Raw genomic sequence first — 16,011 nt, forward strand, 5'->3', positions numbered from 1 at the left:
CCACCTTGGCTTTGATTGAAGAGTAGAAAATGGCTGCCTACAGGGCCAGAACCAGGAGTAGGCAGATGATGCAGCTACCTGGGTGCAACTGAGGGGGCACAATTCCAAAACTATTACTACATGGTTTACTCTGCTCCTAACTAAGTTCCTAACAGGGCTAACTGGAGCAGCCAACAGCTGTGGGAGAGGGGGGACTGGACTGCTGAATGGGCATCTTGGGTAAGGTAAAAGTGGTACTTGCCTAGGGTGCCAGTAGCCCAGTCATGGTAGATCATGAATTTAAAAGCTATTAGGTGTAAAGCCATACAGACAGGTTACAACTTGTTCATGCTTTCATTTATCTATGACCATTTTAAAGGATAAGTAAGACTTTTATTTTAAAATCCCCTAAAGTTAGTCTAAACTGCCCCAGGAATGACATCTGCATGCAGAATTGTTTTTCTATTACAAGCTGCTGAACAGCAGTTCTTTTACTTACTATTTTGCCTAGTATGAAGCTCCACCCCTCTTTGAAGCCCCTCCTTCTCTCTGACTATGATGACCTCAAACACTGCCTACTGGGCAAGCTCACTGCCTCTACTCCAATTAAAATCAATCGGCCATGCACAGTAGGCACCTCTTTGTTTTGAGGTTATCCTATTTAGAGAAAAAAAGGGCTCTAAACAAAAGGGGGCGGAGCTTCACAAAACAGGAAGACGGTAAAAGAGCTGCAGTTCAGCTGCTGTAATAGAGAAACAAAATCTGGATGCAGGGAGAAAGGTGGGTTATTCTGGGGGCTGTACAGAGTCATTTTAGAGTTTTTTTTTTATTATTAATATAAGCAGACCAAGTACGCCGGCCCCCACTCCTGTATGAACATTAAATGTACAGATCCAAAAGGCTTTCTGCGCTACTTAGTATTATAACAGTTCACATGAAAGGCATCACATTCATCCCACTAGGCAATGATGGGAATGTGGCTACTGGTTTATCTCTAGGTACTTGTCAGTTTTTACTCTGATTCATTATCCAGAGGCGGAGCTGGCAATTACTTTCGCTTTCCATTCAGTTGTTCCTAGATGGCATTGCATTGATGTATCCTGTACCTGGCAGGAGGTGCAAGAGTTTGGGATGATGCAATGCTTGTCCTAATAACAGTGCTTACAAAATGGCAGCTGCCTGCTTGTTGTGATTTTGTACTCTGCTTGATAATATAAAAATGCTACATGTGTCAAAATAGCTTTATTCCATCACAAACCTATTTAATATCCACTGAGAAAAAAGGGGCACATTGTGTGTCAGAACAGGTCCTTAAAATCCCATTAACCCAATTGCTTGGAGATACCAATCCCAACTTCTATAGGGGGTGGTTCCCCTTCAGGTTAACTTTTAGCATGTTATAGAATGGCCTATTCTTAGCAGCTTTTCAATTGGTCTTTATTTTCTTTTATATTTGACCCTTTCCAGCATTCAGATGGGGGTCACTGACCCCAGAAGCCAAAATCTATTGCTCTGTGAGGCTACAATTGTACTGTTATTGTTACTTTTTATTATTTATCTTTCTATTTAGGACATACACCTGTCTTTCTTTCAAACCACTGCCTGGTCGCTAGGTTAAATTGGGCCCTAGCAACAAGATAGCTGCTGAACAATAAGCCAAATAACTCAGAAACTGCAAATAATACAAAACAAAGACCAATTACAAATTGTTCTCTATAACATGCTTAAAGTTACTGTAAAGGCAAACAACCCCTTTAATGACTGGAGGGAACATTAAGCATTACTAATTAGTAATATATATTTCCACCAGGACTGCAAAAGATGAATATTCGCTTTAATGCCTCTTTGATACAATTCTAGATATTGGATTCTGGGTTTTACATACTTTCTGCCACCAGGGGGCAGCAATGGGCTCCAGTCCTTCCCAGCTTGGCACATTGTTTGTAGGGCCAGATATAACAATAATACACTCGATTGACCTTGCTCCGAATTTAAACGGTTTTCAAAGTCACGATTGTCTGGGCAATTTCCTGGAATTAAAAGGGAGAGGCTGCAGCAAATTTAACCCCGTTGGCTCCAGGATCAGATGGAAATAGGATTACAGGCTGTTCCCCTTCTTCTAGGGTTCAGTTGGGGGTGTCTGGTTCTCCTTCTTTATGACCAGCTCTGGTTCGTCCTCGCCATCTTGAGGGGGGTGCACCAATACCTTGTCCAGAATTCCAAATTCCTGGGCTTCTGTAGGGCTCATGTATCGATCCCTCTCCATTACTGACTCTGTTGAGAAAAACAGGGCGCCGTAGAAAAGGGGACTGAAAAAACTTTCGTTTCCATTGGATATTGGGTGCTACTCACTTCCCTGGACGCAAGCACCCCCCTACAAAAACACTGCATTCATCCCCCACCCAAGGGTGCTTCCCTTGGGATCAGGATTTTAGAGATTAAAGGTCCCCATACACAGACTGATTCTAGCTGCCGATATGGGTCCCTTTAGACCGATTCGGCAGCTTATCGGCCCGTGTATGGGCACTACCAATGGGCCTGCCCAACCGATATCTGGCCTCTAATTGGGGATCAGGCAGGTTAGAAAATCTAGTCGGATCGGGGACCGCATCGGCTCGTTGGTGCGGTCCCCAGACAGACTTTGCCTATACCCGCCATAATAATTCAATCGTTCGGCCCCAGGGCCAAACAATTGAATTAACCTGGATTCTCCTGATATCGCCCACCCGTAGGTGGGGATATCGGAAGAAGATCCGCTCGCTTGGCGACATCGCCAAGCGAGCGGATCTTAAGGTGTATGGGCACCTTAAAGGGAAACACTCACCAATAACAGAGAGCGGCTGACGCGTGTGTTTTGCGTAAATTTCATTAATCTGCTTCTTTAGCTTCAGGATTTCTTCTGCTTGGATAGCAATGTCTGTGGCCTGACCCTATAAAATACAACACAGGGTTTAGTACCTTTATCATTTACAAATTTGCTCAGCATGGATTTAGCACTGTTAGACCAAACCATCCCTCATACAGATTATTTTAAGTAACCCCGTCTGCATCAGTCTCCCTAGCACACAATATGGCAAAGGATTTCTTTGCAGCTTGGTATATTACTTATTACTTATTTATTATAGTGTGTATAATAATGTTTCCCATAGCAACCAATCAGCAGTTAGATTTGGACAGTCACCTACAAGTAAGAAAACAAAAGCAAAGATCTGATAGGTTGCTATAGGCAACAAAACCAATGATATTGGCTTAAGGTGGCCATACACTTAAAGATCCAGTCGCCAAGCGAGCAGATCTTCTCCCGATATCCCCACCTACGGGGTGGGCGATACCGGGGGAATTTAGGATAATTTGGTCATTTGGCCCTGGGGCCAAACGATCGAATTATAACGACTGTAATGGGGCAGTCGGTTCAGGAACCGCATCACAATCCGACTGAATTTTTTAACCTGCCCAATCGATATCTGGCTGATTTCAGGCCAGATATCGGTCGGGCAGGCCAGTCGTTGTTTCCCCTACAGGGGCCGAAAAGCTGCCGAATCGGTCCAAGGAACCGATATCGGCAGCTACAATCAGCCTGTGTATGGCCACCTTTACCTACTATAATAAACATGCCTCAGATAGTAAGCTAACCACTGTTCATACATTTGCCCTCTCTACTTATTCTCCTACCACATCTGGCTCCCACCATGTTCCTTATATACCGGGTTCCACAATGGTTAGCCATCTTTGTTCTTACCCTGGCTCCCCCAGAGGGCTGGTGGATCATGATTCTGGAGTTTGGCAGAGAGTGTCTCATCCCGCTGGATCCAGCAGCCAGAAGTAGGGACCCCATGCTCGCTGCTTGTCCCACGCACCATGTACATATGGGATTCAGAATGTACTGCATTGTGTCATATATGGCTAAGCCGGCTGTAACGGAGCCCCCTGCGAATACAAATATATATATATATATAGGTTATATACATGTGATGTATGTAGCCCCCTCAGCAAACTAATGAATTCCTTGGTGCTACTGAGAATGCCTTAGGCACACAAGGCAGATAAGGCCTAGATAAATGAGCAATTTTAATATAACTTGTAGATTGTAAGCTCTTTTGGGCAGGGCTCTCTTCCCCTCCTGTATCGGTTATTGGTTGCTTTATATGTTACTCTGTATGTCCAATGTATGTACCCCACCTATTGTACAGCGCTGCAGAATATGTAGGTGCTTTATAAATAAATGTTAATAATAATAATATATCTTGGTAGTACAGGTCAGTTTACTAATGTTTTGGGGGCCCTATATTTTAATTGGCTGTGGGGCTCAGTAACATCTAGTTTATGCCACTACAAGAGAAAAGAAGTGCAAATGAAGCAGGCAGCTGTTAGCCAAGCTTGTGATACCATACACTGTATCAGAGACTGGGCCGTTGGCAGCAGTGACAATAACGCCATTATTGTGCAAGGCCAATGTCATTTCTCCTTATCTTTTTATTTCTTATTACGATAATAACAGGGTCAGGCAGAGAAGGGAGATGGAGGCCACTGCAGCAAGAATAGCAGTCACATGTACAAACCCCCCCCCCCCCCATCTGGGTTTCTGGATCAGTTATCAGTGGAGCCATTTATCAAGCTATTGTCACATTTTAGGTGCTGCCGGCCAAGTTTTTCCAACCAAATGCCGTCTGAATTAACCCCCACGCAGGAATGCTTGAACCCAAATCTGCTCTGTAATGCCATCGTAAAGGGACTCCGTCATGATTTTTATTACTTTATTACACCGTGTGCATTCCAAATAAGTGATTCTACCATTTAACATTTTATTCTTGAACCAAAAAATGTAGTTTTTTTTTGTTATAAAATTGGTGTGTAGGCGCCAAACTGCTTTCAGCTAACCTATTGTTTCTCCTACTCCCATGTAACTGGAGGAGTCCCAAGCCGGACTTGGATTTCTTACTATTGAGGGCTATTCTGATACCTACTGGGAGCTGCTATCTTGCTCCCTTCCCATTGTTCTGCTGATCGGCTGCTGGGGGGAGGGGATATCACTCCAACTTGCAGCGCAGCAGTAAAGTGTGCCTGAGTCTGAGCTTTCAGCCAGCGCTACACATTAGAACTGCTTTCAGCTAACCTATTGTTTCTCCTACTCCCATGTAACTGGACGAGTCCCAAGCCGGACTTGGATTTCTTACTACTGAGTGCTATTCTGATACCTACTGGGAGCTGCTATCTTGCTCCCTTCCCATTGTTCTGCTGATCGGCTGCTGGGGGTGGGGGGGGGATATCACTCCAACTTGCAGCACAGCAGTAAAGTGTGCCTGAGTCTGAGCTTTCAGAAGGAGCCAGCGCTACACAGTAGAATTGCTTTCAGCTAACATATTGTTTCTCTCCTACTCCCATGTAACTGGAGGAGTCATTGCTCGACTTGGTTCTTTATTATGGAGTGCTATTCTTATATCTACCACTAGGTGGAGCATGGAAGCATTTGTTTTAAGCAATACAGGTGTAAGGGAGCTGCTTTCTTGTTCCCTTCCCATTCCCAGCTGATCGGCTGCTGGTAGGTGGGTGATATCACTCCAACTTGCAGTGCAGCAGTAAAGTGTGACTGAAGCACAAGTCACGTGACTGGGAAACTAAGAATATTGCTAGCCCCATGTCACATTTTCAAAAAAAAAATCTGTTTGCTCTTTTGAAAAATGGATTTCAATGCAGGAGTCTGCTGGGGGAGTGCCATTAACTGATGCATTTTGCTACATGTGCTTTCAGTTCCAGCTTAATTGCAACCCAAATCCTTATATGCAATGGGATTAATATACCTGGGCTATTGATGTACATGTGTATAGGCTTCTTATTGCTCTCTGACTGCAGGAACAGCAGCTGTGCAACCACAAGGCTGGACAAGGAGTCGTCAATCTGAAAGGAATATTCCAGAATCAAGTGAAATAATGAGGTCAGTGCCAGGAGAGAGGGCAGGAAAGGCTACAGACAGGCAACAAGGTAAAGGGACAGAGGGGAAAGATATACTGTAAATCCAGGAAACCAATATAGACTCAGGCCCGGACTGGCAATCTGTGGGTTCAGGCAAATGCCAGAGGGGCTGCTGTAAGGTGCCATAGTCACTCACTATTTATTGGGCCTATGGGGGGGCTGTTTGGGCCTCTGTGTACTGAAAATCAGGCCCGGACTGGCAATCTGTGGGTTCAGGCAAATGCCAGAGGGGGTGCTGTAAGGTGCCATAGTCACTCACTATTTATTGGGCCTATGGGGGGGCTGTTTGGGCCTCTATGTACTGAAAATCAGGCCCAGACTGGCAATCTGTGGGTTCAGGCAAATGCCAGAAGGGCTGCTGTAAGGTGCCATAGACACTCACTATTTATTGGGCCTATGGGGGGGCTGTTTGGGCCTCTGGGTACTGAAAATCAGGCCCAGACTGGCAATCTGTGGGTTCAGGCAAATGCCAGAGGGGCTGCTGTAAGGTGCCATAGACACTCACTATTTATTGGGCCTATGGGGGGCTGTTTGGGCCTCTGGGTACTGAAAATCAGGCCCGGATTGGCAATCTGTGGGTTCAGGCAAATGCCAGAGGGGCTGCTGTAAGGTGCCATAGACACTCACTATTTATTGGGCCTATGGGGGGCTGTTTGGGCCTCTGTGTACTGAAAATCAGGCCGGACTGGCAATCTGTGGGTTCAGGCAAATGCCAGAGGGGCTGCTGTAAGATGCCACAGACACTCACTATTTATTGGGCCTATGGGGGGCTGTTTGGGCCTCTGTGTACTGAAAATCAGGCCCGGACTGGCAATCTGTGGGTTCAGGCAAATGCCAGAGGGGCTGCTGTAAGATGCCACAGATAGTCACTATTTATTTGCCTGGGGGCGCTGTTTGACTCCCAGTTCAGGCCTGTGGAGAGATATGTGCAACTCACTGGTCCCATCACGCAGATGATGCGCTCTCGCAGTAGCCTGGAGTATATATCGTATGCTCTCTCACCACGGCCCTGGAAAATAGGAAAAGCTTTTATTAAACAGGAAAACTACTAAGTTTCATTTTTATTTTACTAGATTGCAAGTTCCTAGTGCAAGACTAAGCTTTGACGAGGCGTGAGTTTATGTGGCATTGCAAATTATACAAGATGGCGGCCACAAGTGAATACAGGGTGAAAGAAAGAAGTATTTTATAAAAGGAAAAGTAATGCAGCATGTTCGGGTAGCAGGATGGATCTTCTGGCAAAAATATGTAGGAGATGTTCTTTGCTTGTCCTTTAATTCAACTTGCAATTCTCCAGTGGTTGCATAATATAATATACATATTCCAACTGCATGTATCCATCCCTGCCAAATTAGTGACAGAATGCTGTATTATAAAGATCGCTAGAGTCTCAGCCATAAAGCAGGGCAGGACTGCTGCTTACAATGGGGGGATCAGATAGGATCTGTGCCACTGTGACAGAATGCTCTGTTATACAGATAGCTAGAATCTCAGCCATAAAGCAGGGCAGGACTGCTGCTTACAATGGGGGGGATCAGATAGGATCTGTGCCACTGTGACAGAATGCTCTGTTATACAGATAGCTAGAATCTCAGCCATAAAGCAGGGCAGGACTGCTGCTTACAATGGGGGGATAGGATCTGTGCCACTGTGACAGAATGCTCTGTTATACAGATAGCTAGAATCTCAGCCATAAAGCAGGGCAGGACTGCTGCTTACAATGGGGGGATCAGATAGGATCTGTGCCACTGTGACAGAATGCTCTGTTATACAGATAGCTAGAATCTCAGCCATAAAGCAGGGCAGGACTGCTGCTTACAATGGGGGGATCAGATAGGATCTGTGCCACTGTGACAGAATGCTCTGTTATACAGATAGCTAGAATCTCAGCCATAAAGCAGGGCAGGACTGCTGCTTACAATGGGGGGGATAGGATCTGTGCCACTGTGACAGAATGCTCTGTTATACAGATAGCTAGAATCTCAGCCATAAAGCAGGGCAGGACTGCTGCTTACAATGGGTATCAGATAGGATCTGTGCCACTGTGACAGAATGCTCTGTTATACAGATAGCTAGAATCTCAGCCATAAAGCAGGGCAGGACTGCTGCTTACAATGGGGGGATCAGATAGGATCTGTGCCACTGTGACAGAATGCTCTGTTATACAGATAGCTAGAATCTCAGCCATAAAGCAGGGCAGGACTGCTGCTTACAATGGGGGGGATCAGATAGGATCTGTGCCACCGTGACAGAATGCTCTGTTATACAGATAGCTAGAATCTCAGCCATAAAGCAGGGCAGCACTGCTGCTTACAATGGGGATCAGATAAGATCTGTGCCACTGCGACAGAATGCTCTGTTATACAGATAGCTAGAATCTCAGCCATAAAGCAGGGCAGGACTGCTGCTTACAATGGGGGGATCAGATAGGATCTGTGCCACTGTGACAGAATGCTCTGTTATACAGATAGCTAGAATCTCAGCCATAAAGCAGGGCAGGACTGCTGCTTACAATGGGGGGATCAGATAGGATCTGTGCCACTGTGACAGAATGCTCTGTTATACAGATAGCTAGAATCTCAGCCATAAAGCAGGGCAGGACTGCTGCTTACAATGGGGGGATCAGATAGGATCTGTGCCACTGTGACAGAATGCTCTGTTATACAGATAGCTAGAATCTCAGCCATAAAGCAGGGCAGGACTGCTGCTTACAATGGGGGGGATCAGATAGGGTCTGTGCCACTGTGACAGAATGCTCTGTTATACAGATAGCTAGAATCTCAGCCATAAAGCAGGACAGGACTGCTGCTTACAATGGGGATCAGATAGGATCTGTGCCACTGTGACAGAATGCTCTGTTATACAGATAGCTAGAATCTCAGCCATAAAGCAGGGCAGGAGTGCTGCTTACAGTGAGTTTCAATGCTTTCTATCAAAAGGGCAGTCTATGCATATAGAAAACACACTCACCGTCTGCTCCACGACAATAGGGACGAGAGGAGAAAGCACTGGAGGGCCGCGGTGCACATTTCTGAGCTGGGCCAGCGCACAGATTCCTTTCAGCAACGGCCTCTGTGTGGGAGAAAAATACTAACACTGCTCATGGGCTACAGAAAAGCCAATCATAACCAATTACTAACTAGTCACCCAGGGTGATTATACCGGGGGCCTCTGCTACATTGTCTCAAGAGTCAGAACCACTGACCATGGACTCAAGAGTCACTCACTACTTTTAAAACCATTTGGCTTTTATGTTTTTAATAATGTAGTTAAAAATAAATTTGAGTGGCGCTCTAATTAAAATTAAAAACTGGAGTGGGATCAGCTAATGGCTGACTGGTTGCTATGGATTCCCACTCCAAGTAACATGATTGCCCTTCAGTGAGTCTAATGAGATCTCTGCTATATACAGAATGACATGTAATGGTACAAAACATTATCTAGGCAAAGTGACTACTAGGGATTATTAGAAAACCTTGGCTGAACTACAGTTCCCATCATCCCTGGCTGGCAAGGAAGTGACAGTCAGTTCAGAGCGACCTATAGTAAAACCTAAGCAGAAATGGTTACAGATTTCAGAACAGAAACTCCAATATCCCAATATGGCTTTACTCTGACTCATATACCCCCACCCCCACCCCACTGCCCCCCAACATTCCCCGCTCACTCACTGTGCCCCTGACGAATAACTCCATGCTGCCCTGTTCTGCTGTCCCGGAAGTGGCGTCATGAAGTACCGCAGGGCGCCGCCATGACAGTCGCTGGACGTTTGCTGTCACATGACCTAGCGCCATGGCAACCAGTTAGCGCGGCCTTGTGTGGCCTTGGCACTGAGTTGTGCTGATGGCTTGGGTTGCTATACCATAAGGAATATAATGATTTATAAATATTACTATCATATTATGTTTCATTTGGTACGTTTATTGAAAAATGGGAAAGCAGCTGCCATGTCTGGGGTTAGGGGAGGGTATAGAGGGCACTGTTGTAGGGCCCTAAGGGAAACGTGTGGGTGGAATAGTTGCATGCCTGGGAGCCTGGAACACAAATGCAGGGCCGCCATCAGAAATCACGGGGCCCCTCACAACAAAGTTTTCTGGGCCCCACCCTCCCACGCCCCTAATGGCCCCTCCCATCAATACAAGGGACACACAGGCATTGGTAGCGAGGGCCCCCTAAAACATTGGTAGCCAGGGCCCCCCTAAAACATTTGTGGCCAAGGTTTACGTTTTGCATAGGTGCCAGGGCAGGGACCCACTAAAACATTGCCAGCCAGCCCAGGGCCCCCTAAAACATTGGTGGTCCTCCCCCAGTGTCCCCATACAATGGCCCGCTCTCTGCTGTTTCCTTACTGCTTCTTCCCGCTCCCCCCACCCAGCATCCTCCTGCTTCTTCCAGGGCCCTCCAAGCATCCTCCAGCTCCCCCCCCCCAAGCACCCTCCTCCTTCCCCCAGGGCCCCCCAAGCATCCTTCACCTTCCCCCTCCCACAGGGCCTTCCCCCAAGTATCCTCCACCTTCCCCCAGGGCCCCCCCAAGTATCCTCCACCTTCCCCCAGGGCCCTCCCCAAGCATCCTCCACCTTCCCCCAGGACCCTCCCCAAGCATCCTCCACCTTCCCCCAGGACCCTCCCCAAGCATCCTCCACCTTCCCCCGGGGCCCCCCAAGAATCCTCCACCTTCCCCCAGGGCCCCCCCAAGAATCCTCCACCTTCCCCCAGGGCCCCCCCAAGAATCCTCCAGACGCCAGAAGGTTCTTGCAGTTGACAGGGTTATACTCACATACAGATGGTATATGATAGTAGTACTCTGATGACAACAAGAGAGGATGAACACCGGTTTATCCCACCTCCTTTAGAGTCTGAGCAGGGTAAATGCACCTGGGCAGCTTGGCACCCCTATGGAAGCAGTCAGGATAGATACCTCAGTCCTCAGGTTGATAACCCCTAGGTTGAGAGTCCTACAGCCGACTGTGGATCAGGGTTGAGATACTGCCTGTCTCCTATGTCTTAACCATGGCCCTATGCTGAGGCAACATTGCCTATGTGGAAGGGTACTCCCAGCTACTTTCCTTGGTGGAGCCTAAACTGCTCTTGCTTCCTACCCTCTCTATCTCACTCACCTAGAAAGTGCTCGTACAAGAGTAACTAACTTGTCCTCGTTCACAGGGTCGCTGTCCCCGACTTCTCTAGAGCAGATGGTGACTCTAGGGCCATAGTGGCTTTACTGGGGCCTGTTCTGATCCCAGGCTCAGCGACCTGTTCCTGAGACACAGATGCAGCCAAAGAGGAAGCCACACCTCCTTGCTAAACACTATATTGGAGTGCACGGGGTGTGATCAACCAAATAAACCAATAGGCACATAATGCAAATTGTAAACTAGTTACATGGGTCTTTGCCCAGTAACAGGAGAAATAAGGGTTTAAAGGGGACCTGTCACCCTAAGAAATAATTCCAGATTGTTTTCACTTTGTTTGTCAAGCAAAATAAAACTTCACGTACACCATATAAATTAGTTTAATCTTATTTTATTCAGCCTTGGAATTCACAGTTGCAGATAGCAGGCAGGTGCCATTTTGTGGACACTGTCATTAAGGCAAGCTTAGCATCCTGCCAAAATCTTATTTCTGTGCCAGTATAGGGGGACCTGATACCCATGCCCATGCACTGGTTACACAATTAGATGGTGAGGAGGGAGGGGGGACGTGAGCAGGGCAGCAACATCTAAGAAGTTCTGAACTGAAAGTGAAAGTAACTGCCAGCCCCACCTCTATGCCTAAGGCATAGGGGCGGGGCAAGCAATATATGATTGACAGTTGGGATTTTTAAATGCTTTTATAATGGGTTTGGATGTGTTAATAAAAAAATGAGTTTGGGGTACATATTTAATTTGAAATGGACTTTTATTATACAGCTTTTTATGTCTGGGTGACAGGTCCACTCCATAGGAGTAGATTAACCCTATGGGTCCCTACATATTCATTCTGGGGGTATAGTTTTCCTTTAACAGATCAGTCTGCAAGAAACAAAACTCTGCCAATGACCCTCCATCAGTGCTACCCAGTCTGTTACGGGAAGACTGACTTGGGTGAAAATGAGAGTTTTCACATCCAAATGCTTTTTTAAAATCCTTCAGTGTTTCTGAATGGGAATATAAAAAAAATCAAGCTGCATTTCCATATTTTCCACAGTGGAATGGGCAATGCAGCCTATCTGTACTGATAAGGTCACCAACTTCCCTCCTGAATTACTCTTCCCATGTCCAAATGAACCAAGGGCAGCTGGGAGCCATTTATCTTACGCAAAATATTACATTTACATATAATCAGCTAGTTCCTTATTAAGCCACGGAGGCCGTCAGGGTCAGTTTAGGATAATATAGCCTGTATGGGTGGCACAGTATGGGTGGCACAGTATGGGTGGCACAGTGTGGGTGGAACCATGTGGGTGGCTGTATGATATGGTTTTGGAAAGAAAATAAAGGTTTTTAGATATTTTTTTTTAAATGAAATCCCCCTTTCCGTCAAACACCTGGTTAGGTCCCCATTAATTTATAACAAGGTCACATATATATATTAAAATATTAATTGGAAAGTTTGAAAAATTCATTAAATGAGGGAGTGAAGTGACAGCTCCTCTCCAAATCCTGCTGTTTTGATCTTTCAGGCTGTCGGCCCAAACAAATGGAACAATATAGAAAGGTGTCCATATTGTGCATGGCCCAGCGTATGGCATCTATTTAGTCTGGGCCCCAGGCTGATCAGTGGGATACTGTACAGCAGGGGTCCCCAACCTTTCTTACTCGTGAGCCACAGTCAAATGTAAAAAGACTTGGGGAGCAACACAAGCACCATAACAGTTCATGGAGGAGCCAAATAAGGGCTGTGATTGGCTATTAGGGGCCTCTATGCACCCTATCAGCTTACAGGGGGCTTTATTTGGTAGGAAATCTTGTTTTTATTCAACCAAAACTTGCCCCCAAGTCAGGAATTCAAAAATAACTCCCTGGTTTGGGGCCACTGAGAGCAACACCCAAGGGGTTGGGGAGCAACATGGTGCCCCTGAGCCACTGGTTGGGGATCAATGCTGTACAGTATTGGCCACCATCGTCTATGATAAATCAAACACAGGAATACTTGAAGAACCCAGGAGGTATAGACACTTCTGTAAGTTCTATAGCAAAGAACCAGTTGGGTGACACGCTCAAGACTGAATTGGTACCACTATTGTTTCACAACTCATATTAATCAACCATACCTGATCAAGGAATTTACCTGATAACTATTTTCCTTTGGGGGTTTATGGTGCAGTGGTCTGAAGTCTATATAGGGATAACCCTTTGTGAGTGTATTCCTGTTTCTCTCTCGTTTGTTACATAATTTTACTTCAGTTGCACGTTACCCTTATACCCTTATCATTCTCATATACAGTTAGTGTGGACGGTGCTAGCTCTCCCCAATTTTGTACTTCATATTAATCAAATGAAGCAGGTTTACATATAAGCTGTTTTATGCAATATATTTGTAGGGATCCCCAAAATTGGGCCCCTCGGGATGAGTACCCCCAGGAATAACCCCAAGGGAGGGTAGTACTTTGATAGTGGAACACCTTGGGTGGTTTGGCACGTAAACAGTTAAAAGGGAGTTAGCTTCCCTGCAGTTCAGGTTATGGCCACAGGGTGGTACATTTAGTATATAAGGGTATGCAGCCATGTGCTGCCAGGTCTTTCTGCCTGGGACCCCCTCTGGATAGTGGTTAATGACAGGCCGGTGTTAGACAGAGAGCTGTTGGTAACAGACCACACTAGGAGTGGGAGATAGGCCATTTAGTTGGGCAGACATCAAGCCTACAGGAGATTGAAAAGGGATTAAGATCCCCCAGCACTAATAGCTGGAGTCAGGGAACCAAGTGTCAGATTAGGAGGATCCTTATCTGGTGGGTGCTCGGGCTAGAGTCTCAAGGGAGTATCTGCCTGGCAGGAGTACTGGGGAGAGCCCTAGAGGGGGTCTTCTGGCGTGAGTACCGGGGGGAGCTCCCAAGGAGGGTCACCTGGCTGGGAGTACCGCGAGTAGCCCTCAGGAGAGGAGGATTTCTACTGAGCTTGAGTGTCACCTGAAGTGTCCTGTTACTCCTGTAGAGCCTGACTGTCTGTCTGCAAATAAACATAATCATCTAGTTCATCCTTACACCAGTGTGCTGTCTCTTACTCCAAGGAGGATCCTCACTGCCCGGTAAGAAGCTACCCCAAAGGGAAAGGGCAAGTACTGGGGGTGCTGGGAGTCCCTAAGCAGAAGCACAATATTAGGTTCCCAGGAAGGGAGTTACAGTTCAATCTATCCCTAGCCTGGGTGGAGGCACGCCATTAAGTAAAGTAACAACTGTCCCCCAAAGTAAGCGGGGCTCAGGATCCCTGTTAGCGCCATAAGATCTCAGCAGGTAGCAGCACAACTGATAAAGTGGGCTACATATTTTTTCCAAGACCTACATTGTTGGGGGGTATAGTTTTCCTGTAACATAAAACTAAAGTGTATTTGAAGATAGTTAGACTTGTGCTTTAGCATTCGAGCTTGTGTTCATAACTGGGTCACAGCACTTATGGATACTTATAGGGGAGCACCACCCAATGAGTAAAACTAAATCCAACATTAATTCAATTCCCACATTGCAACAAACCTGTTAATCAGAATCACAGAACTGGGCAGGAAAAGACAGGGTTTTAGTGGTACGTGGGGGGGGGGGGGGGGGGGAGAGATAAAATGATAAAATGATTCATATTTACCCGAAAGTTCCTTATTATATTTTCCTTTATTAAGCAAAATTGTATGTTTTCATCACTTTGGCTGAGTCCTGCTTTAAGTAAGCCAGCTGGTGCTTGTGCTAGAGGCTTATAGGTAAGTAAAAGATATTCCAAGTTTATGGTAGGGATGCTGCCATCTAATTATTACCTCTTTTTTAATCCCCTTGGTGTTTTTACACCCACTTTTATAGGGCCATGTAATGTGCTGACACATGGACTCATGGTTTCATTTATGTGTTATAAAAGTTTAATTGGTTTTTATTGTCAATCACAGCTTTCTTATTTCTTTTACTTTCCAGAATTTGGAGGTATCCTTATTGCTAATGGAAATGGATGATATCCTCTGAAAAGACAGCTATAACTAACTGAACCTTTCCACCTATGGCAATAGAACTGTGTAAAGGTGGCCATATGCTTGTGTGGCAAATCTTTCCCCCAATATGCCCATCTTGGGTGGGCGGTATTGTGCTAATGCGATTATTGGGCCCTAGGGCCAAACGAACGCATAACAATAAAGGGGATATGAAAAATTGGAGCAAGTACCACATCAATGAGCCAATGTGGTCCTCGATCTGACAGAAAAATCAAGGATCGGACTGGGAGGTGCTCCCGCCCCAGGGGCCCTGCAGGTGCCCCCACTGGCCGCGTCCCCTAACTCCCCACCCCGCAGGGGCCCCCACCTGACGTCCTCCCCTGAGAACGCGTAAATTTAACACAGCAGGGGAGGAACAGTTGGGCAGGGGGAGCGATGGGTCTGGCCCAGTGTTCCGGTGGCCCAGTCCAACCCTGAGAGGGCCCCATACGTGGGCAGTTCAGCTGCCAAAGCAGTCTGAAATACCCAAATCAGCAGCTTAAATCTGCCTGTGTATGGCCACCTTAAGGTTTTTCTTGTACAATAAGAGGTAATATTGTTAATGCTAGGGGTCAGACTGGGCTGGTAGGACACTGGGAAAATCCGGTGCGCCTCAGTGGCCCAGACCCGAGCCCCGCCGTAGCTCCCCAAGCCGCAGATCTCCCTCCCTCGACGTCACACTTGGGGATGGGGGTCAGGTGGGTGGTGGGGGTCCCTGTGGGGGTGTGGTGCCCAAGGCAGGGGCCTCTTGGGGGGTGCAGGTTCCACTGGGGCTGCAGACTCGGTGGGCCCAGCACTTCCCCAGTCCAACCCTGTTAATGCCAGTATTTGCCCTGGGCTCCCACAGCTCAGTATCTAAGCAGGGCTGTTACCGTACTGATTACCTCCCTCTCTGCATATGAATACAGTCTTTATTGA

General features: G+C 46.6%; 1 protein-coding gene across 1 annotated transcript; it reads right to left on the reverse strand.

Moving 5' to 3' along the window:
• Positions 1–1,204: 1,204 nt before the first annotated feature.
• On the reverse strand, positions 1,205–9,758 carry clpp (caseinolytic mitochondrial matrix peptidase proteolytic subunit). The gene is made up of 7 exons (XM_002940618.4): positions 9,621–9,758; positions 8,920–9,021; positions 6,887–6,958; positions 5,778–5,874; positions 3,719–3,906; positions 2,804–2,909; positions 1,205–2,253 (listed from the first exon to the last, which is right to left on the reverse strand). The coding sequence occupies exons 1-7, from the start codon at positions 9,741–9,743 to the stop codon at positions 2,099–2,101; spliced, it is 843 nt and encodes a 280-aa protein (XP_002940664.2). The 5' UTR covers positions 9,744–9,758; the 3' UTR covers positions 1,205–2,098.
• Positions 9,759–16,011: the final 6,253 nt, after the last annotated feature.

This window comes from Xenopus tropicalis, chromosome 3, assembly GCF_000004195.4.
Source record: "Xenopus tropicalis strain Nigerian chromosome 3, UCB_Xtro_10.0, whole genome shotgun sequence".
Lineage (NCBI taxonomy): Eukaryota > Metazoa > Chordata > Amphibia > Anura > Pipidae > Xenopus > Xenopus tropicalis.